This window comes from Anser anser (assembly GCF_964211835.1).
Source record: "Anser anser genome assembly, chromosome: 15".
Classification (NCBI taxonomy): Eukaryota; Metazoa; Chordata; class Aves; order Anseriformes; family Anatidae; genus Anser; species Anser anser.
The window spans coordinates 12,287,404-12,310,640 of record NC_139736.1 but is presented as its reverse complement, the minus strand read 5'-3'; the positions used below and the strand labels follow the sequence as shown (position 1 = coordinate 12,310,640).

At 64.5% G+C, this 23,237-nt stretch overlaps 2 protein-coding genes across 11 annotated transcripts in view; one reads left to right on the top strand and one right to left on the bottom strand.

The window, feature by feature from the left end:
- The first annotated feature begins 4,553 nt into the window (after window positions 1-4,553).
- On the top strand, window positions 4,554-20,386 carry SBK1 (SH3 domain binding kinase 1). 5 transcript variants are annotated; one of them, XM_083800265.1, is made up of 4 exons: window positions 4,554-6,375; window positions 16,786-16,983; window positions 17,113-17,315; window positions 17,906-20,386. In XM_083800265.1, exons 1-4 carry the CDS (start codon window positions 6,252-6,254, stop codon window positions 18,692-18,694), a joined length of 1,314 nt encoding a protein of 437 aa, XP_083656391.1. In that variant the 5' UTR covers window positions 4,554-6,251; the 3' UTR covers window positions 18,695-20,386. The 5 variants fall into 5 exon arrangements, with proteins under 5 accessions (XP_083656391.1, XP_083656392.1, XP_083656393.1 ...); XM_083800266.1 differs by having other exon boundaries at window positions 4,561-6,375; window positions 16,781-16,983; XM_083800267.1 differs by lacking the exon at window positions 4,554-6,375 and adding an exon at window positions 10,681-10,820 and having other exon boundaries at window positions 16,781-16,983.
- DNAAF8 (dynein axonemal assembly factor 8) overlaps window positions 18,445-23,237 on the bottom strand; it is a 107,349-nt gene continuing 102,556 nt past the window's right edge. For 5 of the 6 annotated variants that reach the window (XM_083800247.1, XM_083800252.1, XM_083800251.1 and 2 more), the window contains one exon: window positions 18,445-22,660. The gene's annotated coding sequence lies outside the window, so the exon portion shown is untranslated. The remainder of the gene's footprint in view (window positions 22,661-23,237) is intronic. The other variant, XM_083800248.1, reaches the window with a different exon arrangement.

Here is a 23,237-nt window from a genome sequence, read left to right as displayed (position 1 = left end):
CCACCGGAAGCGGCCGCCGGCCCCCGCCGGCCAATAGGAAGCGAGGAAGAGGCCGAGCCGCGCCTGCGCACGCCGCCGCCGCGCACGCCGCCGCCGCCGCCATCTTGGAGGAGGGCGCGGCGCCTCGCGGCGCGGGGAGGGGGGGGGGAGCGGAGGGGAGCGGCGCCCCGCCCCCCGAGGGGCCGCGCATGCGCGAGGGGCGCTGCCCACACGGCAGGAAGGGGCTGTGCTCGCGCGTGTCAGGAGGGGCGGGGCGATGGCGAAGTGGGCGGGGCCTCAACAGGGACACGCCCCCTCCCGAAGGGCGGGGCCGGCTGCCGAAGGGCACGTGCGTTGCTAGGCAACGGGGGGGGGCAGGCTCGGGCCTAGTCCCGCGCCCCCGGGGCCCCGCCGGTGCCCCCGGCGCCCCCCTCCCCGTGTGCGGGGCCTCAGTGACCCCCAGCTCCGCGCTGCCCGCGGCAGTCACCTCACCCCCGGCGCTGAGCCTTCTTACAAGGGCGCTCCCTGCCCGCTGTGGGACCAAAAATGTCGTTTTTGCACAGTTACATCTGTTAGAGGGAAGGAACGCGGTGCTGCGATGTGCCTGCAGCGATAAGAAAGCTTAGCAGAGACCTCGTAAAATGCAGACCACCGGAACCCTTAGAGCAATTAGGCGGAAATCATGGTGTACGAAACGTCACCGCCTCAAAGAGTAAAAAAAGTCAAATTTGGCTTCTAACAGGCCGGCAACCGAAAGCCACGTATTGTCTGTGAAGCAGCGGATAGATTGTGAACCTGGATTACCCAGTCAATGGGGAAACGGGAGAGTCCCGGTCGCTGAGGGAAAAAAAAACACAAGTATATAAACTGTGTTATGGAACTAGTAGGCGCGCTCCGGCTTGTGGGACGCCCGCCATTGCGATCGCGAATAAAAGTGCTGCTTCACCGAGATCCTCACCTGAGCCTGTGTTATTTGGCTACAGAGCGCTTCTCACGCCCGCGGCACAGCGTGGGGCACACAGACATCCGCTGACGGCCGCCTGCTCCGTGCGACAACCACAGCGGCACGGGCCCGGGAGGTCATGGCGGAGACCTGCCTCCGGTACCCAAACGCCTCAGACGCTCCCACCCCCCGTGTCCTGCTCTTCACCGGGTCCAGGGGCCCTGTCGCCTCCCCAGGTGGCTGCTTCCCCCGAGAGCCTTCAGCGAAGGACCTTGCAAGGGAGGCGCACGCATGCAGGAACACTATCTGCATTTACTGGCTTCGTGCCTGTGTAACTAATTAAATAATGAACAAGGAAGGAAAATCCTCACACCGCAGGTCCTAATCAGCAGCCATAGCGAACAGTTACCTGGTACCAGAGACCAATCCCAGCCCCGCGGGTTTAGCGCAATCCGCTTTGACGCCCTCTGTTTTCTAATGACTGAAGGGGCTGGGAGAGAAGACGTAATGGGGAGACCGAGAAGAGGGGCACGATTAAAACAGGAAATTCAGCCCTTCGTTACTGCCTTTCAAAATGAAGCCAGGACCAATCAGAGCCTAAAAACAGCGAAGTTAATACAGATCAAAACACTTATGGTTCCCAAAGTCTCCTGTGGCATTTCCCGTTACAAGAGATCGCTGAAACCGGTGGCTTAATAGGCTTTAGAGGGGGGCTGTATACATATGAGGATATTGCAAATGCTTGCAGTTACATTAGAGGATTAAACACAACAGGAGAGGGAGAGAAATAAACCCTCTAGGGGAGTGTAACTAACTGCAAGGCTTAGCAAGAAGATTACGGTTGAATAGTCCGTGTTTTTTCCACTGTCGAATTTCTTCCACTTCCCTGCTTCTAATTGTGGCTGCCTTTCAGCAGCGCGCTGACCCTGCAGCCCCTCATCGTGGGCATTCCCGTGCCGTTCCCTGTTGGTGGAAACCCCATTCTCGTCTTTAAACCGCAGGGCCCTGCGTGGCAGGGCTCATTAAATGCGGGTGAATCCCTCGTGCGTAAAGGGCTGGAGACCTGAGCCCTAACCCCGCCTGAGGTCCAGGTGCTGCAGCTCTTCCCAGACCGAGACGGGCAGCACGTGTCCGTGCCCCAGGGTGAAATCTCATCACACAGATTTGCAGCTTTGACATTGTCGGGCTGCTCTGGTTGCTGTTATGTGCCAGGCACTGCACTGTCTCCAAAGCCTCTCCAGCGTCTCCGAAATGTGAGGCCGAGCCCAGCAACGTGCCTGCGCGCGTGTTCACGGAGGCTGGGGCCTCTTACTCCACGGATCGTCACTTTGGGCCACCACAGCCGCACTGGCAGGGGACAAGTATCCATGGAGACCATTAAAAGGATAATCTCACGATCGTGGTTTGTTATTTTAGCACGTTGTTTGTTGACATGTGCTCCAGCGTGCACGTTTCACACCGGGGCCTGATGCAAAGCTGCTGCCGTCGCCGCTCCGCTCGCAGCTTGCCTCCTGATGCTGTGGAAGTTGCTTCTCCCCGCACTGCATTTTCAGGAGCGTTGGGTTTTGTTCTGCCTAACAAAAGAGACTCCAGAAGCGGGAGGGGTTTGGCACACAGACGGCACTGAACAAGCTGTTGGGCACCGAGAGAAAGAAGAAAACTGAGCTGGGCACAGAGCAGGACCCAGAAAGCAGAGAGGAGGAGCGTGTAGCTGCTCTGCCAGTGCTGGAGGAAAGCCTGGGAGGCTGGAGCTGGGCTTCTGCTCCTGGCGCAGTTTTTGCCAGCTCTTGCTGGAGGCAGAAGGCCCCAGAGGCGAGAGCTGCCGGCTTTAGCCTTCTGCCAAGGTGCCAAAATGCTGGATCCTTACAGGGAGCTTTTGTCCTGTGTTCCTATTTCCCCTGAAAAATCCAAAGGGCATGCAGCACATTTTAGTACAGGATTTGGGGCTGACAGCGTGCTCTGAGCTCCAGAAGCTTTTGTCCCTGTTCTAGCAACATCTGCTCCAAGGACAACAAAATATCCTCATGCCTTCAATAGCTGTGGAAATAAAAGGTCTTGCACTGCCCTGGCCGGGGAAACCACTGGCTGTCTGCAGCCCTTATGTTTCAATTCGGGGCTTTTTCATCTTCTGTTTCCTAAAGAGGGAGACAGTAAGGCTCCAACTATGTCCCAGTCAGCCCAAGTCGGGAAAAGCCATCAAACTTTTCTAACTTTATGTCTAAAAAAAACCACAAAAACAAACCAGAAGAAAGGGAAACACCACGGAGCCAAATGGCTACCTTGGGAGGCCAAGGTAACAGAATTTGTGAAAATTGTTCTTAACTGTGTGGTTTATCCCTCGGTTATCTTTGTTGTAAACATACACAGAAATGCACTAGAACTTGATTTGAAGCCCTTTTGTCAAAGCATCCTGCACAGCTCCAGTCTTCGTTCCAGCCTGTTCAATCACACGCTCAAATATTCATTGCAGTTAATTGCTTTATTCCAGTTTTGCAGAGTTTGGGTTTTGCCTCCAGGCTGAGTCTGAGTCTAATTCCAATCCAGCAGCTGTCTACGCCTCTCTTCAAATCCAGCTGGGTATCTGTTTCCATCTTATTGCCGTTTTATTGCTCCTACCACAAACTGAGCTGTAACTCATTCTGACTGCGGTGCACAAACGAGCGCCTTCCTGCACATCCACCCAAGATAATTTCATTGAAAGGGTTAAGCTGTATCTTATAAGTACAATAGAGCAACTTCGAAACGCGAGGGAAAGTTTTGTGGAGGGAACCCCAACCAGTCCCTTTGCTCAGTAAGCTGCTTGGCAATAAGCAGTTTGTTCATTTAGCAAGCTCTAAAATACACGGCAGGTAACGGCTCTGAGTGCAAATACCCATGCCCACAACCTCAAAGTACGGTCGTGCGTGATTAATTAAACCCCCCAGCCCACTGCTCTGGGGGAAGGTGTGCTCCCCACCACGGGTCCCTCCTCCTCCAGAAGACCCTCCAAAAAGAAGACACTCGCCTCCAAAACAGGCGGGATGCCCCGAGGCCGGAGGGTTTCCTCTCACTGTTTGCAGGTTACCTCCCTGGGAATTGCTTCCTGGGGCTGGGACCAAACAAGCTCAGGGGGTTGAGACGTGACAGGAGGTCAGACAAGCAGGCGTGGGGGGGGTTGCAGGCTTTGCAGGGCCATCATTTCGTGTGCCACTGCCTCCTCCCCGGCTTTCTTTTGCTGCTGTGCTTGCCACAAGATGCAGAGGGGACAGCAGGTATTGGGCTGCCAGTGGCAGGCAGGCACCAGTACGCCTTCCCACGGACCCAAATATTTTGTGTCCATGGCCAGGGGTTGGATTTGCTGAAGCAGGGGCTTCGTGAGGGCACAGGGTGCAGTGCCAGCCACAGCTGCTTGCGGATACGTGAAAGAATTGAGCTTTGTCTGCCGTGTTCTCCTTGGCTGGTGTCTGGAAGAGGTGACAGTATTTCACCTCCACCTTGCTCTCTGTGGTAAGAGGCACCACTTCTACTCCAGCCAAAGGATGGACTTTGGAGAAAGTTGCGGGCTGTGGCTTTTTTTTTTTTTTAAACCTACACAAATTTCAGTGCCTGCCCCTGCTTTTCTTCCTAGGCCTCAAAAGCCCAGACAGGCAATGCAGAGAGACACCTGGATCGGCCCTTCTGCACCTCTCCCTGTCCTCAGCCTCCCGTCTTTTGGGGAGGGGACGTGCAGGGGACAGCGCAGCCGGGGCTCCACGTGCCGGGTCCTATCCACGGTGCAGCCCGGAGCCAGGCAGAGCAGCGCCCGGCTGCTCCATCCCACATCTCCACGGGGGCTGCGAGGAGCTAATGGTTTTTAATAAAAGAGAGGGGTCCCATCAGCCCAGAACCACGCGGCCCCTCCAGAAGCCATTAGGGGCTCCCCAGGGCTGGACATGCTCTCCTCTTCCCTTCCTTGGGAGAGCGGCCCCTTTTTTTTCCACATTTCTCCTCTCCGCTGCTCAGCCCATTAGCCGAGACATTAAATTTTAACATTTTCATCGCTCTGTGCAGCAAGCTGGTGAGTGGGTGCCTGGGTGGGTGCCAGGGCCCTGGGGGAAAGGCAGCGGAGGAGGCACCCGCTGCACCCCGCGGGGTGGAGAGGGGCTCCCGATGCCTGCGGGATGCTGGCGCCCGCACCCAGGCATGGCTGGGGCACGCCGTGCCCTGCAGGAACTGTCCCTCCCTGGTGACAAAGGTGACGGCTGTGAGTTAGGGATGAATCGCCCTCCGAGTTTGGTCCTGGGGAGGTTTGCACCGAGGACAGTCCCCGGCACCGATGCCATGCGGAACAGGAGCAGCCTGCCCGCAGCACAGCCCTCGGTGGCATGGCCAGGAGCTTTCTCTCCATGAGAGTTTAAAATCCATTGATTTTTGCCATTAGGATGGGAGTGGCTGGGGCAGATGCGCTGCAACCGGAGCGGCGCGCTGAATAATTCACGGCGAGAGATGACGAAGCCGATGGCCAGGCTGGGGAAGCCTCCCCACGTCCTCCCGCGGGGACCTGGCCTCTGCTTTTGCCCCAGGGGGTGGGACACAGGCTGGGACGAGGGCCTGGTGCTCCCGGACACCACCACGGCCGCCCTGCCTCGCACCGCCAGCACAGCGCTGAGTTTGCCAGGTCTCAGCCGCGGCGCTGCCAAACCCCACGGCACCAGCGCGGAGCCCGGGCAGGGCCGGCGGCGGCAGCCGAGGAGTTAATTCCCAGCCTCGCCGCATGGCTCGGGAGCTATTAATACCCGCACGCTGCCTGAGCCGCCAGAGCGAGCGGCGGCTCTGCCGGTGAGAGCGGCCCCGCGGAGCCGCGGCTCGCCGCCGGCACAACTTTCCTCTGCGGGCACGCGGGGCACCCGGCCCGGCCGCCTGCCTGCCACGAGTCCTGCGCCGGGGACGCTGCCGCGGGGACACGGCGGTGGCGGGGCCACGGGCACCGGGGCTGTGCCCGCCGCCTGGGTGCCACATGGGCGCTGGGTGCCGGAGTGGGGCGGCCGCGTCCTCCGGCCTCTGAAGTGCCGCGAGGGCTCGGCTGGGGCCTCATCCTGCCCTGCCGGACCCCTCGGCCAGGGCGATGGCACCCCAGGTCCCCGCACGCAGCCCCTGAGCACCGGTGTGCGATGGGTGCCGGGATGGCATCGGGCACTGCCGGCTCTGGCGCGAGGGTGACGAGGGACACGGCCCGGCCCGGCGCTGCCTCCCCACGCGGTGAGCGGCCGGCCCCAGCGCTCGGCCCAGCGGTGTGAGGGGCTCCCCGACACCATGGCCCTGGCCGGGTGAACGTGAGTCCCCACCGACGGCACAGGTGAGGGCGAGGAAGATGCCAACACTTCTCCGGCGCTGCCCGGCCTGGATTCCCCCTCGCCCGGGTGCGTTCGCGCGATGGATTCCTTCTGCTTCGTCTGCTTCCAGAAAGAGGAGCTGCAGCCCCTGCACCTGCACAGGTCAGTGCCACGGGGATGCCGCGGGGGGGACACGGCACCGAGGTGGGTTGGGGATGGTGGCCAGCGGAAAGCCACCTGCAGAGCCTGTGCCAGAGCCTGCCCTGGTGCAGACACGGCTGGAGGGGGTCCGGGGCTCGGCTCCGTGCCATGCCGTGCCAGGAGAGGCTGCGTGCCCAGCACGTGCGCACAGCCAGCATGTGCTTCCCTGGCAGCAGCTCTCCAAGATGCTGGAGGGGTGTGTGTGTGTGTGTGTGTGTCCCTCCCTGGTGCCGTGCCGTGCCATGCCGTGCTGTGCCGTGCCGTGCCGTGCCCACGGGAGTGGGACTGCTGGCTGGGGTGCACCTCCTGCCACAACCCAACAGGTCACAGCAGCTCCGGAGGAGCCGGAGGCTGTGTCCTGCTGCAGGGCTGCCCCGGCAGCCTGGGGAGCCCTGGGGGCAGCGGGCTGGCTTGGATTTGGGGGTGGCACTGACGTGCTCCCAGGACTCGTCCCCCTGCAGCCGCGTGGCAGCTCCTGCTCGGCCACCTCCAGCTGCGGGACAGCTGCACGTAGGGCATCCGTGCACACAGGGCATCCTGGCACCATCCTGCCTGCACCCTCTCCTCTCAGTGGGGCCGGACCCTGCTCCCAGGGACTGCGGGGGCAGGTGATGGTCCCCAGGGAGGGCCACGAGCGCCAGCTCGTGAAGGCCTCTCTGCAGCGGCACCAGCACTCGGCTCCCTCCCTCCCCGCTGTTTTCTGGCCCCGAAACCTCTCCCACCCGCGTTGCTGAGCGGCAGCCAAGGCAAACGCGCGGTGCCTGAATTAGCCGGGCAGCCGGCAGGGACGCGAGGTGTGAACGCCGGCACATGCCGTGCCCAGCTGCTCCTCTGTGGCACCGGGCCACCGCCGGCTGCTGTCCCGTGCCACCGTCCCCGGAGCAAAGCCCCCTCCCTCCACCCCTGGCTGTTCCTCCTGCTGTGGCAGGAGCACCCGCCAGGGTCCGGGTCCGGGTCCCAGGGGCCAGGCAGGGCTGTGAGCCGGGCTGCGGCTCGTCCCCGGTGGGCACGTGGCAGCCTGGGCACACTGCAAGGTGTCCGTCCTTCCTGCCAGCACGCCGGAAGCTGTAGGATGTATTTTGGTGGGTAAAGCACATTGTATTGTGTTTTTTTTTTCGGAGCCTCGATCTCCGTGAGTCATGGTCCAGGGGCTGGGGCGACGCGGTGGCGCGGGGCACCGGGGCTGGCGGCGGGGCCCCCCGTTGGTCCCCGAGCACCCCTGGCTCCCGTCCCGCTGCGCCACCCGCACCCGGAGCCGGGATGGCGCAGGGAGGTGACATCCCCGAGCGGGCTGGGGGACAGGGGACAGGGAGAGGCGCTGGCACCGCCTGCGCCCTGCTCCGCCACCGGGCCACCGGGCTACCGGGCCACCGGGCCAGCCGCACGTGGTGCCGGCGGCTGCTGCCGGTCCCCTCGCCCTCGCTAGATGGTGCCAGCAGAACGGGCTGCGAGCGGAGGCGGCGGGAGCGCCGGGCCGGGCCGGGCCGGGCCGGGCCGTCCCCGTGCCCCCATCTCGCTCCCGCTGCTGGCTTCGAACTGGCCCTGGGATGGGAACGGGGTGGGAAACGCTGCAGACACTGCCTGCGGCTCCGCACCCAGACCAGGGGGAGCAACACGGTGCCGTGACCCCCTTGCACCCCCGAAGAAACCCCTTCTGCTTCGTTTCGGAAGAAACACCCCCCAAAAGAAAGCCGTTATGTTTCTTCTCAAACCAGTAACTCAATAGCCATCATTACGCTCCAGAGTTAACGCTACTCCCGAGCTGCCTGCAAGCGGCTCCTGCGGCCTCGGGCACCCAGCCTGTGCCGAGGGAGGCAGCGGGCAGGAGGCTGGGCCCCCCTGCCCGGCCGGCTTGGGGCCGCCCCTGCTCCCCTGTCCCTGAGGAGCAGGGGATGGAGCCTGGGGGGCTGCGGGAGGGGAGGCAGCGCCCTGACGGCCGCCGGCAGCGGCTCGGCCCTTCCCCACCAGAGCCGCAGCCTGCGCCCCGCGGTGCCCTGCGGTGCCCTGGGCTGCGTCTCCTCCCTGACCTTGGGAGCAGCAGCCGGGAATCTGGTCTGGGCACAGGGGAGCATCGCACGGAGGGATCACCGGCTCCCACCGGCCCCACTTCCCCTTGGGACCCCCCCCGGCCCCCCATGGGTCGTGTACCCCCGGGTGGGCGAGCAGCAGCGGCCGCACGCTATGACGATGACCCGCGGGCAGCGAGGACGCCGAGCGAGAGGCGGAGCGAAGGCTTGGCAGCCTCCACCAGGGCAGAGCAGGTCTGGGAGCAAGATGGGGGAAAGATCTCCAAAAGCAGCCGGGAGGGGAGGCACCTCCCCGGGGGCCGAGCGCATCCCCGGCTGCTCCCGCTGCGGCTCCCGGCGTGCTCCGCTCCTGCGCCGCTGCCTCCCTCCCTGCCTCCCTCCCTGCCTCCCTCCTTCCCTCCCGCCTGCTCCTTCCCAGCATCCCCACCATCAGCTCCAGGCAGGTTTCAGCTCTGGCACCGAGGTGTGACAGCGGCTCCGTGACAGCGGCTCCGTGCCCGCCGGCCGCGGCCACCAGCTCTGCCCTCCGGCAGCACCGCTCGCGGCGGCGGCACCTTCGCTTTTGGCTGAGCTGCTCACGGCTCGCGGCACCGAGAGATGGCGAGGGGATGAGCGACCTCGCTGAGTTTGGAGGGGACCGGGCTGTTAGAAATATCTCGGGCTTTCTGCTTCTGCAATACTTCTCTCTTGGCTCGCAGGGGGGAGATGCTCAAAACCCAGCCTTTCTCAAGCAGTGGGGTGCGTTCGCAGCTGCTTACCCCAAATTTGGGGACGTGTCCCCGAGCTGGTCCGCCGCTCTGTGGCACGCACACAGCTGCGATCCGAACAGCAGCTCCAGCAGGGACCTGCGTGTCCCCAGCTCGTCCTTGGCTCTCCGAACCCTCGTGGTGCTCGTGGCAATGCGGGAAGCCATTCCTGGGGAGCCGCAATTTGCCTTTTACCTTTTCTGGGTCATTTCCCCGCTGCCCGCTCTGCCCGAGCGCGTCCCCCGGCACAAGCTGGGACGTCCCCCCCGGAGCCGCTGGCGGAAATCCCGGGGGCACTCGGGGCTTTGGCACGGTCTGGGACTGTGCTGGGTGACAAACGTGTTGGATCCGGCTCCTTCCATCTCGCTGATCATAATTAGTTATTAATATTCTTTAAATGCTTTGAAGACCGTGAGCTTTATGCAAACAGTAGCCGGTGTTATTGTTATTGCTGTTATTATTCGATCTGTGCGTGACCGCCGGCCTGCCACGTGCTGGGGTGCGGTCTGCAGCTGCAAACCCAGCGTCCGATGGGCAGGGGCCAGCCAGCCCCACGGAGCCCCACAGAGCCCCACAGAGCCCCACGGAGCCCCACGGAGCCCCATGGAGCCCCACGGAGCCCCATGGAGCCCCACGGAGCCCCACGGAACCCCACGGAGCCCCACAGAGCCCCACGGAGCCCCACGGAGCGGGCACTTTCCCCACGGCTCACTGCAGGACACGCCGTGCGCTCACCCAAACCCGCTGCGCCCAAAGGGGCTGCAAACAGCAGCACCCGCAGCGCTCCCCGTCCCCGGGTGCTGGTCCCCCGATGTCACCTGGGGCGGGTGACGCGTCCTGGGTCCCCGGCCGCTGTCCCCACTAAGGTTCCCCTGGCACCGCTCTCCGGCACCGCTCCCCGTACCTGACCTGGAAGCGGCCCGCAGCTGTAAATGGGGACAGCCGCGGGGAGCCGAGGTGCAACTCCGGCCCCGGGGAGCTGCCGCAGCCGGGGTGGCAGCGGGAGGGGACGCGGGGGACAGCCCCGGGGGGCAGCTGGGCGCGGAGGGCGGCAGGTCACGGCGCTTCGGGCGAGCGCGGCTCCCGTTCGCGCAGTGGCACCGGCGAGGCCCCTTCCACCCAGCGCGGGGTCCCCGGCCCGCCACCCGTCCCCGGGGTCCCCGAGGTCCCCGCCGTGCCGCCCCATCTCCCGCAGCGTTGCCCGTTCCGGCCGTTTTCTCCCCCAAAACGCTTCTCCCACCCCCGGCACCCAGCCCGGGGGCACCGGACCGCTGCGGGGTCACCCACGCCGGGATCCCCAGCCCGGTGCGCGGCGGCGACGGGACGCGGCCGGGGGATTTTGGGGACGGGGGGGGGGGGGTGGGATCGGGACACGCGTGGGCTGGGGGCGCGCCCCCCCCCTCGTGCCGCGCTCCCCGCGTGGATCACGGAGGCGGGGCCGGGGGCGGGGCGGCGGCGGCGCTGCCCTGCCGGGGGGGCTCCGGCGGAGAGCGGGGGGTGGGGGGGGCGCCGCTCCCGGCTCCGGTTCCGCTCCCGGCGGCAGCGGCGGGATGAGCCCGGCGGCGCGGCCCCGCGCGGGGGGCTGACGGCGGAGGCTGCGCGAGCCGCCGAGGACGGCGGGGTCCGGGCCCCGGTAAGGCTCCGCGCTGGCCCCGGTGCGCTTCGGGGCCGGCCCCGGTGCGGCGGAGGGGAAGGGAGGAGCGGCGGTGCTCGCCTTTGTGCGGGCGGCGGGGCGGCCCTTTTGTCTGCACGGCGATGTGGAGGGGAAGGGGAAGAAGGGGAAAGGGGGGGGCGGGGGGGGGGGGGGGGAAGCGCCATTTCGAGAGGATCCCGGTAAAAGGGATCATTATGAAAAAAAAAATAGCAAAAGAAACCCGCGGGCCGGGCGCTGCCCCCCGCTCCCCCCCGGCTGTGTGTGTGTGTGTGTGTTTGGGGGGGCCGGGGACAGCCCCCCCCGCTCCCAGCCCGTGCCGGGGGTCGCTTCCCCCAGCCCCGCACCGGGTGTCCCCCCCCCCCCCCCGCCGAGCCCCCCGGTCCCCGCCCGGTCCCCGCCCGGTCCCCGCCGCCACCTGCGCCGCAGCCCCCGCCCGGTGCGGCCCCAGCCCTGCGGCTGCCGGGGCCGGAGACGGAAGCGGCGTGAGCCCGACTTGAGCGGAGTTTTGTGGCCGAGAGGGGCTGGGGAGGCGTGGGGAGGGCGAGGGGGGACCGGGGGGGGTCGGGGGGGGGCTCCGTCCTCGCCGCCCGGCGACACGCGGGGACGGCTCGAGGGCACGAGGGGCGATTCGGGAGGCCGGGGGCGATGCGGCGGCGCCGTGCTGAGAGCGGGGCTGGGGGAGCGGCTGGGGGCAGCGACCCCACAGCGGAGCGGGGACGGCGGCGAGCAGTGGGCAAGGGCACCGGGGGCAGCCCCGAGCCCCCCCAGCATCGCCCTGGCAGAGGTGGGCGAGGGGAGCGCGCCCCACCGCCACCCACCCTGCGGCCGGCGAGCGTCGGGTGCCCGGTGCCGGGAGGCGAAGCCTCGACCGGCGGTGCCGAGCCCGCCAACCGGCAGCATCCCGGCTCGCTGCGGCTCCAACGGCCTCGCTCTGCCCTTCCCCGAAGGGCTAGGCCGTTTCGGGGCGCAGCCGAGGGGTTTGGTGACCCCACCTCGGCGGGGACTCGTCCCTAGCGGTGGCACCCGGGGCGCTGGGGTGACTGGGCCACGGGCAGCACCGGCCTGTGAGGGTCCAGCACGGGGACGCAGCCCCTCCGTGGGGACGCAGCCCCTCTGGAGCTTTGGTTTTGGCACCGAGGTGGCAGGGACACTGCCCCTGAGGGCGGGAAGGGACGAGGCCGTGGCCGGCCCAGCCCCGCGGGGACCAGGCAGGTGCCGCTCGCGGCGTTTGTCTTTGCAGATCCCGAAGGCGTGGTGCCGCCGTCACTGGTGGAAGAGTTTTGGGAGGGAGATGCTGACAGGCTGATGAAACCAATCAAACAATGAAGTAATCATAAATCCCCGGTGCCAGCGGCAAGTCTGGGAGAAGGCGGGAGGAGCCGGAGGCAGAAGGAGCTGAGGTCCTAACAAAGCAATCCCCTTCAGCAGGAAAAATCCTGGGAAGCCAGCGCACTGAAAGGCAGCCAAGGTCCTGTCATCGGGCCGTGCTGTACGGAAGCGGTGCTGTGTCAAGTGCTGAGCTGGGAGACAAGGGCAGGGAAAAATCCTCCCGGAAGCTCCAGGAGAGCAGCGTGGGGGGCACCGAGGCTCCCCGGGGCGCTGCCGGTCCCTCGGGAGGGCTGCGGGCGCTGTCGGACAGAGCGGGGCTGTTGGCGATGTGCTCTCCCCAGAATTTCTCGAGGCCGCCTGTGCAACCTGAGTCACTGGCACCAAGGGCTGAAGGAGCTCGTCGCGGGCCGGGGTGGGAGATGGCTCCCGCTGCAGGGGTGCTGCCGATGGGCGAAGCGGGGCCTGCCCCTGCCCCGCAGCTGAGACGTCTCCACCGGGAGGAGGAAGGCAGCTCCCGCGTGCCGCGATCATGCATGCTGCGGGGTGCTCATCGGCTCTGCCCAAGCCGATCCCTGTTTCAGGGCTGCTGCCGGGCACTCTGCCCCGGCCTGGGAATGGAGGTGTGAGGAAATCCGGCCAGCTGGGGACGCGGTGCCATCGTGCAGAGAAGTGTCACGGACCCAGGAACTTGGGATGTCACTGTTGCTTTGGTGGAGATCAGGGCGATGTGGCACTGGCTGAGGCTTATGGCATGTGGCGCTCGAGCACCTCCCAGTGCTTTCCAAAGTGCTTCAGGTCACCGCTGCAAGGGGTCAGGTCTCGCTCCATGAGAAACGAGAGGACAAGGAGCTGTTGCCCCGTCCATTGCCCTCTGGGTGCCGATTGCGCCTCCCGGGTTGCGGGATGCTGGGCAGCTCCCAAAATGCTGCAGCTTTGGGCAGCCCCACTGTGGGTCCCGGCGAAGGCGCCCTCTCCCCGTGCGCACTTATGGCCGTGGCATCACTTGTGCGTGTGCTGGTGTCGGGCGGCCACGCCCAGCTGCTGCCTGCTGCCTTTTGGGCCAGCTTTTGGGGTTTCAGAAACCCCAAAACGGCAGCGATTCCCCCCGTTCCCTGCGCAGGAACAAGGAGGGACCGGAGCGGGGTCACTAGCTGGGACATGGATGTTTTCACGGCCTTCTGGCTGCACCCATGTGGGTCTTGCCCTGCAATACCACTGACCCTGGCAAAAACACCCTGAGCTCTGCACGATGCCCTCCCCTGCACAATGCCCTCCCGCGGAGACGTCGGCCTCGTTAGGCAAAGGTGCCCTTGCCGGTGTCCCCGGATGCCGGTGTCCTGATGCCCATGGGAAGCGCAGCTAATAACGCTGCTCTGCCTGGCGCCGGTCCCCACGGCCCCGACGAGCCGCGAGGAGCTGACATGTTCCCGTAATGGGGTCAGATGAGAACGGAGCCGAGAGGCGGCGGAGGCTGGAAATGGAGCGGCATGCTGAGAGCCTGCGGCTCGGCCCCGGCTGCAGCCGGCCGCGGCGTGGGCATTGCCAGGGCGGTGCGGGACGTGGGGACGTCGGTAGGTGGGACGGCCCTGGCGGGGCTGCGCCGGGCACAGGTGAGCTCTGCTGTCCCCTTGCTCCTCGCTGCCGGTAGGGCCCCGGTTTTCTCAGCTTGCCCCCGATGCCTGAGGCTGAGCTGCAGGGCGAGCACCCAGATGCGCTGTGCGAATCGTCCCCGAGTGTCCTGCAGTGACTCCTCCAGCAAAGTCACGGTGCAGCACGCGGTGGGTCGGCTGCCAGCTCATCCCGTAGCATCCTTCCCCCCAAAATGGGCTCAGGAAGGGCTCCTGGTGCTTAAACGGGTGCAGAGCAGCGCGCAGAGCTCCTCGCAGGATGTGGGCCAGGAGGGGAGACCCCATCCCGCTCCGGGGCTGTGTCACAGCCCTGGTCCCCCATCCCCACACCTGGATGGGGAGCGAGGGCCGGTGCCTGTTTGGTGCCAGGGGGACCCCGCTCACTGCGGGAGCAGAACCGGGACACCCGGGGCCAATCCTGGCCCTGGCGCATTGTGTGGCCGCGGGAAGTCGCTTCCTTGCTTTGTGCCTCAGTTTCCTCCGGCTGGGACGCAGGGACGCCTGCCTGCTGCCGGGCGCTTTGCATTCCTCGCTGAAAGGGAGATCTGTGTCCTGCAGAGCCCCGAGCCCTGCCCCGTGGGCTTCTTCCCAAACCCCCAGCACCAAACCCTGCTCCTCCGTTTAAAGCCGGGCTGGTTTTCTGACCTGTCCCTCTCCGATGTGGCCGGAGGGCTTTTTTTTATCCCTTCCTCTCTCCATTTCCAAGCAGCCACCGCTTCGGCAGCCGCCTCTCCCTGCTCCTGCTCCTCTCAATGAGCTCTTAATGAGTTGCCAATTACTTATTGGCAGAGCCGATGCGCCCAGGGCTCGGCACGCGGCCGAGCGGCTCGTGCAGCCTCGCGCCTGCAGCGGGTGGCACCGGGGACCCGGCGGGCGATGGGGACCGGGAGCGGGTGCTGGGGACCGCGGAGCAGGGGAGGCTCAGGGAGAGGAGAGGAGGAGAGACAGCTGCCGCCGGGAGACGAGCGCCTGCCTATAAATACATGCCATGGAGCGAGGAAGCAGTGGGTGGATTATCCTCCTCGCTCAATGAGATAAATGGTTCTCAAGCTTAAACACAGAACAATTTTAGTCTGAATAGTAGGAGAAACGGTTCAGGACACGCAGATGACAGCGCAAGCTGCCTGCAGCGGGCAGTGGGGACTGGTGGCACCCGGCGGTGGCTTTGCTGCCCCTTGGGTGTCACCCCTGGTCTCGTGCCGTGGTGGTGTCTGCTCGGGCACGGCAGGATGCCGGCGTTCCCCCCGCGGGGCAGAGCTCCTTCCCCAGCAGCACCCCAAAATTCAGCCCAGGGACGGGTGTCCCACGGTCCTCGTGACTGCGCAGAGCCAGATGGAAGCGTCCTCGTCCCTGTCCTCGCTGCTGCCTTTGCTGTTTACATAGAAAGCAGCATGTTTTCAAAGCATTTCAATTTTTAATGAAAACTTCTGCGTTTCCTTTTTTTTTTTTTTTCCCCGGGCGTGTTGGTGTTTCGGCCGCCGCCGCTGCTGGATTTTCCCGGGAATGGCAGTGGCTCTGTGTTCCCATCCAACCTGCTGGCACTTCGGGGAGGGCAGCGGCCGAGCTGGGAGCGTGGCAAGCAGCAGCCCCATCCCCAGGGACACCCCCTCCTCGGGGACGCGTCCCTCCCTGGGGACACCCATTTCTGAGGGCCACGTCTCTGTTGCAGGTCAGGAGGGAGCTTTCTGCAGCACAGCCTCAAAAACCCATCAGGCAGGAGGGGACTGAAACCCAGATTAAGGAAAAGCAAGCAGTCCTTGACTTGGAGAGCTGCTCAGCAGTAGGCAGTCCTTCATCTCCTATCCCACAGGCTTTTTGTTTTTTAAATAAAAAAAACTTTGCTGACTTGAATAATTGTATTTCAGCACAGGTTAATTAACAGACATTGACAAGCAGGACTGTAAATTCAAGTGCAGACATAATTCTTCTTGTAGGATATTGCGAGCTGTTTTTAGTCCTGCTGCATCCATTTAGCTTCTGCACTAACCCACCTCCACCTCCAGCAACCAGACACTGAGATGGTGCTCCTCTTCCACGAGGCCAATAAAGCACTATGGAGATGAGCTGCTTTGGAGATCTTATGAGTCAAGCCGTTACATTTTTGGAACATCATGATGTTTAAGTTCCTTTTCTATTTTTTGCCCAACTTCCCAGGAAAGAAAAAAAAAGAAAAACTGGGATGAGAGGCAGCACGGCCGTAGTTTAAAGAAACAAGAGCGAGTTTGGAGATCGGGTTCAGCCTCGGCGGACAAGCTGGTCCCCGTGCATCGGGCAGGGCTGGGCCAGGACCGTCCCCGTGCGTCTCCGCTCCCCTCTCCCTACCCAGGTTTGCTCCTTGATGCCCTTCATCCACCTCCACTCCGTCAGCTCCGTTGCTCCCCCACAGCCTCTGTGGGGCCGTGGCACAAGGCTCAGCCCTGGTCCTGGGACCCAGGGATGCTGTTTGTCCCGGAGGTGCTGGAATTAATTTTGTGTTTTTTTTTTCTTTTTTTTTTTTTTGCCGCATTAAAAATCTAAATATATACCCGCGCCCGCTCAGCTGCTATCCCATGATTTTTGTCAATCTGCTACAAAACAAAACGCAGCCGGCTCCATCCGCTGAGGTCCCCTCTCTGCAACCGTCCCAGGGGTGCCCAGCGTCCGCGGGCCGGGGCGAGCCAGCAGCCGGGCGCTGTCGCTGCGCTCCCGTAGGGCCGGTCGGGGAGCGGCACTGGGTTTGTGGTTTTGGGGATGAAGGAGGGCAGCGCTCGCTGAAGATGCTCAGCGGGTGGTTTGGCTGCAGCGTGCTGGTGAGTGGGAGCTCAGCTCCTGTTGCGCCGTGCGGAGGCTCTGCTGGTCGTGGGTGCTTTTTGGGGTCCTGGGGCAGCCCCAGGTGTGATGGGCACTCGAGGGATGCTCTGCGCGGGCAGAGCGGGGCTAGGGGACGGGGCTGGCTCCCGCCGTCCACGCGGGCCAAAGCCGTGACACGCCTCTGCCTTGCAGCACAGCCATGAGTGCCGGGTCGATTGAGCAGGAGCCGTCGCGCAAGCTGGCCTGCTGCGGGGTGCCGCTCATCACCGAAGACATGCAGTCCCTGGCCATCCGCACCCTCTCGGGCACCGACATCAACAAGCACTACGACCTCATCCGCGAGCTCGGCAAGGGCACCTACGGCAAGGTGGACCTGGTGTCCCACAAAAGCACAGGTGAGGGGAGCGGGGCGGGCAGCGAGCACAGGGAAGCACCCATGCGCGGCCGAGCTCGGGAGCGCGGTACCTGGGCATGCACCCGTGATGGCCATGCCCCGCGCTCAGCCGGCCCTCTGCCCGTCGCAGGCACCAAGATGGCCCTGAAGTTTGTCAACAAGAGCAAGACGAAGCTGAAGAACTTCCTGCGGGAGTTCAGCATCACCAACACGCTCTCCTCCAGCCCCTTCATCATCAAGGTCTTTGACGTGGTCTTCGAGACTGAGGACTGCTACGTCTTTGCTCAGGAGTACGCCCCGGGCGGGGACCTCTTCGACATCATCCCCCCGCAGGTGGGAGCCGTAGCGGGGTGCTGGGGTGGGGGACGCGAGGGCTCGGTGTCCCCAGGATGCTGGGCAAAGCCACCGACCCGACTCACACTTCGCCACGGTGCAAGGTGGGGCTCCTGGTGCCTGTGGAGCTGTTTGGAGCCTCACATGTGGGGACCAGGCACCTCCACCCGGGGCAGTCCCGCTGGCAGCAGAGTGCCAACACCTGAGTAGTGCAGCACCTAAAAGCAGGGACCCATCGCCCAGCCCCTGGGTGTCCTGGGACTCATAACCTTTCCCCTGGGTGTCCTGGGACCCATCACCAGACCCATCACCCATACCCTGGGTCACATAAATGGTGGCCTGGGGCCCCCACTGGCTTGGTCCTGCTTTGGGCATCCCTCCTTCCCCTGGAGCAGGAGGGGCAGGGAAAGAGGAGGAAGGGTGGAGAAAGGGAAGCAAAAAGTGGAGAAGCCCTGTGGAGCGAGATGGGAGACACCGAGAGTACCCCGAGTAAAACCCTGGTGCAGAGCAAACGGAGCAGCAGCTGGCACCGGGGGTCCACGGGCAGGCTGGATGGGGTGGCAGGGGGTGACCATGTCCCGCACCCGCAGGTGGGGCTCCCCGAGGACATGGTGAAGCGCTGCGTGCAGCAGCTGGGCCTGGCGCTGGACTACATGCACAGCAAGAGCCTGGTGCACCGGGACATCAAGCCAGAGAACGTGCTGCTCTTCGACCGCGACTGCCGCCGCGTCAAACTGGCCGACTTCGGCATGACCCGCAAGGTGGGCTGCCGGGTCAAGCGCATCAGCGGCACCATCCCCTACACGGCGCCCGAGGTGTGCCAAGCCGGCCGGGCCGAGGGCTTCGCCGTGGACACCAGCATCGACGTCTGGGCCTTCGGGGTGCTCATCTTCTGCGTCCTCACCGGCAACTTCCCCTGGGAGGCGGCGGCTGCCTCCGACACCTTCTTCGAGGAGTTCGTGCGGTGGCAGAAGGGGCGGCTGGCGGGGCTGCCCTCGCAGTGGCGGCGCTTCACGGACAGCGCGCTGCGCATGTTCCAGCGCCTGCTGGCCCTCGACCCGGAGAAGCGCTGCCCCGTCAAGGAGGTCTTCTACTTCATCAAGTACGACCTGATGGCCGAGGTGCGCCGCCGGCCCTCCTACCGCTCCCGCAAGCACGCCGGGGACAAGCTGCCGGCCGGGGCGCACCGCCACGAGGCGGCCGGCTCCTGCACGCCCGCGCCGCTCAAGAGGACCATCCTGACCGACGGCAGCGGGCCCCGGCTCGCCGGCCCCGAGCCGAGCGCGGCCTCACCCGGGCCGGCCAGCAGGACAGACGGACGGCAGGACAAAGGCAAAGGGCAGATGGTCCTGGCCACAGCAATAGAGATCTGCGTCTGAGGGCGCCGGGGCGGCGTGCGGCTCCTTTCCCAGCGGCTCCAGCCCGGGGACAGGACGGGCAAGGGGCTGCTGGCGGTGGCGGCAGCAGGACCGGGAGCCGTTCCTGCCGAAGCAAAAAAAACAAAAACGAAACCAACAACAAAAAGAAAAAAACAAGAGGAAAAGGACAAAACTGGTTGCGCTCGGTAGCGCCGAGGATGCTGGCCCCGCTGTCCCGCCCGGGTGGCAGGAGCTGCGGAGGACGCCGGTGCCACCGTCCCCTGCCCAGCAGCTGCGCTGCCCCCTCCAGGACCCCCCTGCAGTGGCATGCGGAGGGGTCCCCCAATAATAATAATAATAACGAGACGGGGGGCTGCGCTGGGACCCCCGCCATGCCCGGCCCCAGGAAGGCCAATGACCCCACGCCATGGAGGAGGCCTTCGGGGTGGCGAGCTGACCCCTCCCACCGGTCCCTGCCCCGCCGGGGGGACCGGGAGGTGGCGAGGAGGCCGGTGATGGAGGAGGCCCCCCCCTGGCTGGCTCCATGCCGCGGGAGGTGCTGCGCACCCGCCGCCGTGCGCCGGCAGCCATTGATGTAGCAAGTGTCACTGTGTGTCACCCTGTCCTCCCTGCCCCGGCGCGGGGTGGCGGTGGCCGGAGGGACCGGTCCCCTCCCTGCTGGGGCTGGGGAGCTGCGGCTGGGGGGGTGTGTGGGCTGGGGGGGTTGGGGGGTGGGGGGTGGACAAAGGGCGAGGAGCCGCGATGCTCCGGGGGGGCTTTGCAGCCTTTTCCTACCCAGGGACTAGGAATGCAGTGGCACATCTCCGGGGCTGGCCTGGTGGCTCCTGCGTGGCCAGGAGGGAGCTGAGGGGGGGGCAGCAGACACACACCTTTGAGCCACCTCCCCAGGGTCCTCCATGGGGTCCCCGTCACCTCTCCTTGCTGCCACCCTGTCCCCAGCACCCCGGGGTCTGCCCGCAGTGAGGCAGGGCGGTGGCAGGAGCCACGGTGGCCCCTTCACGCCGAGGACACGGGGGCAGATGCCTCCCCCCCCCATCCCCCCCCCCGGCAGGGCTTCGCTGGTGCTGCTGCAGGACCCATGGGCACGGGGGGGGGGGGGGCACCCTGAGGGGCCCCCAGCACCCCCATCCCCTCTGGACCCCGAACTACCGCACAAAGGGCTATCACGCTACCCCGAAGCAGCAGCAGTTTACACAGCAGCCGCCAGGCAGGCGGGGGTCCCACCGTGTCCCCCCGTGCCCCCGCCGCAGCCTGCCATCGGTGCCGCTGCCCCCGTCCCCGTTCCCCCCCCCCCGCCCTGCCCACCCGCAGGGGCCCAGGTCCGGTTTTAGAAGTAGCATCGCACAGATTTAGAGATGTTAGGCGCGGTTTTTTTCTCCTTTCTGCCTTAGGTCCCTCGATGTCCTCGATCTTTCGTGCAATAATGTAGGTAAGGAACCCAGGGCTCCCCGGGGCGTCCCTCGCGGGGCGGGCACCGGGTCGCCACCTCGGTCGGTTTGTCAGGTTTTTAATTTCGACTTCCCTCGGCTGTCGGGTTTCGGACCTTCTTCCCGTAGGAGAGGCTGTAGTGTCACAGACGTTACCTCAGTTTGTCACTGTTGAAAAGGAAAAAAAAAAAAAAGCAACTAAAAACATAAAAAATGACAAAATATATAGTTATAAAAGCAAAAAAAAACCAAACAACATTCTGAATGGCGGTGAAGACTTTCTTTTTTTTTTTTTTTAAATAAAGCCAAAGTGACGGCAGGGACAGCGTGGTCCCCCGGGGGTGGGGCTGGGAGCAGGGACGGGGGCAGCTGCCGAGTGGGCACGGCCGCCTGGCAGCCAAACGTATTCCAGCCACGTCGGCAGGCTAATTTCAATTTCCTGGTAATTATGCAAATGAATGTGGATTTAATTAAGGGCAGATTTCATTAAAGTCTTCTTGGGGAAATGAGAACAGGGTGGGGGAGAGTGAGGAGGAGGAGGAGGTGGCAGGGAAGGGGAGACGAAGGCAGCGCCCCCCCGAAAGGTGAACGGCCACGGGGACACCGGGGGGACACGCGGGCACCCGGCCCCTCGGGAGCGGGGCTGGCGCCTGGAGGGGCCGGGGGCGCAGGGGACAGGCTGGTGGCACAGCGCCCGCGCTGGGGACACGGGGAGCAGGCGGCGAGCCCCGCACATCTGCTGGCTCCGGCGGTGAGGGCTTTCATCTCCTGCTTCCAGCCTGCTTCGCGTCAGGGCAGGGAAAGCATTTCTTGGACACGTGATTTATTCTTTTTTTTTTTTTTTTTTTCTCCAGCTAAAAATACAGATTTGGCCACACCGAAAGGTCTAGGAAATCAATGTCTTTGTCACCAGGCTGTGGCCAAAAGGACCCTCCCCTCCCTGTCCCAGACAGAAGAGGCAAAGCCGCGGTGTGATGTCCCCGCAGTGGCCCGCTCGGGTTCCGTTGGGCCGCGCCGTTCGGTTAGTGCCGAGCCAGGCGGATAATTTTAGCCCGGCGCTGTGAGGACGGGGGCTGCGGGTGGCCGGGCGCTGCCACAGCCCCTCGGGTCTGCTCCTGGCCTCTCGGAGCAACCCCTGGGGGGAACGGGGCTGGGGGAAGCCCCCCCCATTCCCGGGTGCCAAAGCTCCCCGAGGCTGCCGGCCTGGGGCAGTCCTCAGGTGATGGATGAGAAAAATACGGGCGGGTTCGTAGCGAGCCTGCTGCCAGCAGCACGGCCGCACGGACCCGGCCCTGCCACACCGGCACCTTGCAGCCTTTTGGAGGCTCCTGCCCCAGGCACCCAGCGAAGGCTGCCCTCCTCTCACCGCATCCACTCCTGGAACCTAATTTGGCCGGTTTTTGCGTGGGGATACGAAGTGAGCCGCTGCAGGCCTACCTGAAATACTGGAGGTTGCGAGTAAAAATAACTGTGAACAATCTGCTCATTTGGAGCACAACTGATCAACGCCAAGTCGGCGTGAGGCTCTGCAGCGAGCCAAAAAAAAAAACAAACCACAAAACCCCAAACAAGCCCTTTTAAAGGAAATATTTTGCTACCACGCCGCCACCTCAGCTCCCGGCTGATTCACGCGGACGCTGCTCGGGGGCTGCCGTTGCGCAGGATCCGTCCCCACCACTGCAGCACCACCGGGGACGGGGCACCGCGAGCCCGGGGAGGCGCTGCTGGAGCCGCTCGGAGACGTCGGGGAGACGCGAGGCCGGCGTGGCGAGCTTATTCATTAACCGCGCTCCTCATGGCTGATAGGTTCCAAAAATAGCGTCGGCAGTGAGCCGAGGAGCTGGGCGCTGGGAGGAAACGTGACTCACGATGGTGTGGATTTGAGCCCCCCACCACGGGTTGTTGATGAGTCCCCGGTGCGTGGCGGCCCCGGTGCCCCTGCCCCGGTGCTCGGGGACATCTCGGAGCTGCGCTGCCCATCCTGCTCAGCGCTTCCAGCCGTCAGGAGGTGATGGGCGGATGTCACCCACAGCCTGACGGCTGCAGAGGGCCCTGGCGGGGACGAGCTGCCTGAGCCAAGCGAGGAAACCTGTCCCGAGGTGGGGAAAAATCCAGCCCCTGCCACGTGGGATGTTTGGGATGTTCCAGGAGGGCCACAGCTCATGGCAGGTGGGGAGAGGTGACCCCGTGTGACACATGTAGTCACACAGGGACAAAGGAAAAGAGAGAGGAGAGCTGCATCCCCAACCTGTCCCGTCCCGTCCCATCCCATCCCCATCCCATCCTCGTCCCCATTCCCATTCCCATCCCCACCCCACCCCACCCCACCCCATCCCATCCCATCCCCGTCCCATCCCCAACCCATCTCCAACCCATCCCCAGTGGAAGCAGCCCCCAGGCATCCCCAAACTGCCAGGCTCTGACCGCGTTCCCTCCAGCCTCAGTCTGCGGGGAGGATTTTGGCGTGGGACAGGGGAGGGCAGGAGGCTGTTGGCATCTCCGACGTGGTCACATCGACACAGGTTTTAACATTTTTCCACTAAAAGGTACAAAAGCCAGCATTTTGGGGGCTGAAAAACGGGTGGTTTGTCAGCTCTGGGGATGGGGGAGCTGACCAGGAGTTTGGGGTGCAATGACGAGGCCCAGGGACGAGGGAGCACCCCCGGCGCCGCACCCTCCCCTGCCTGAACGCCTGGCTCCAGGCTCCGCAGGCCTCCCGCGTTGCCATGGCGACTGCTGCAGCCCGGCCTCGGCGGGAGAGGCCGGGAGATGGGGCGAGGACTGAGGGCAGGAGATGGGGCGAGGACAGGAGATGGGGTGAGGACAGGAGATGGGTCAAGGCCGGGAGATGGGGCGAGGCCGGGAGATGCAGGCCTGGGGCCGTCGGTGGGCTCCGGCCCGCAGACGTGGCTCTTGGGGCAGGAGGAGGCGGCGGGGGGCTCTCACCTCGGCGGCCACGGCATGGCATCAACGTGCTCGGCACGGCCATGACCCGAGCGAAACCCTCGCTGGTGTCAGCAGCGCCGGGCTGGGAGAAGCTAAGCCCCGCGCCTCGGCTGCTGCGGCACCTCCAGAAAGGTCGCGTTCGAAGAGCGTTAATAGGAGATTAATGGGGG

What these genes read in the sequence shown, in the direction of transcription:
- SBK1 (XM_083800265.1), top strand. Translation starts at nt 6,252, where the DNA reads ATGCCAACACTTCTCCGGCGCTGCCCGGCCTGGATTCCCCCTCGCCCG. An exon ending in CAGCCCCTGCACCTGCACAG is followed by an intron (nt 6,376 to 16,785) that starts GTCAGTGCCACG and finishes CTTGCAGCACAG; the next exon opens with CCATGAGTGCCGGGTCGATT. An exon ending in GGTGTCCCACAAAAGCACAG is followed by an intron (nt 16,984 to 17,112) that starts GTGAGGGGAGCG and finishes TGCCCGTCGCAG; the next exon opens with GCACCAAGATGGCCCTGAAG.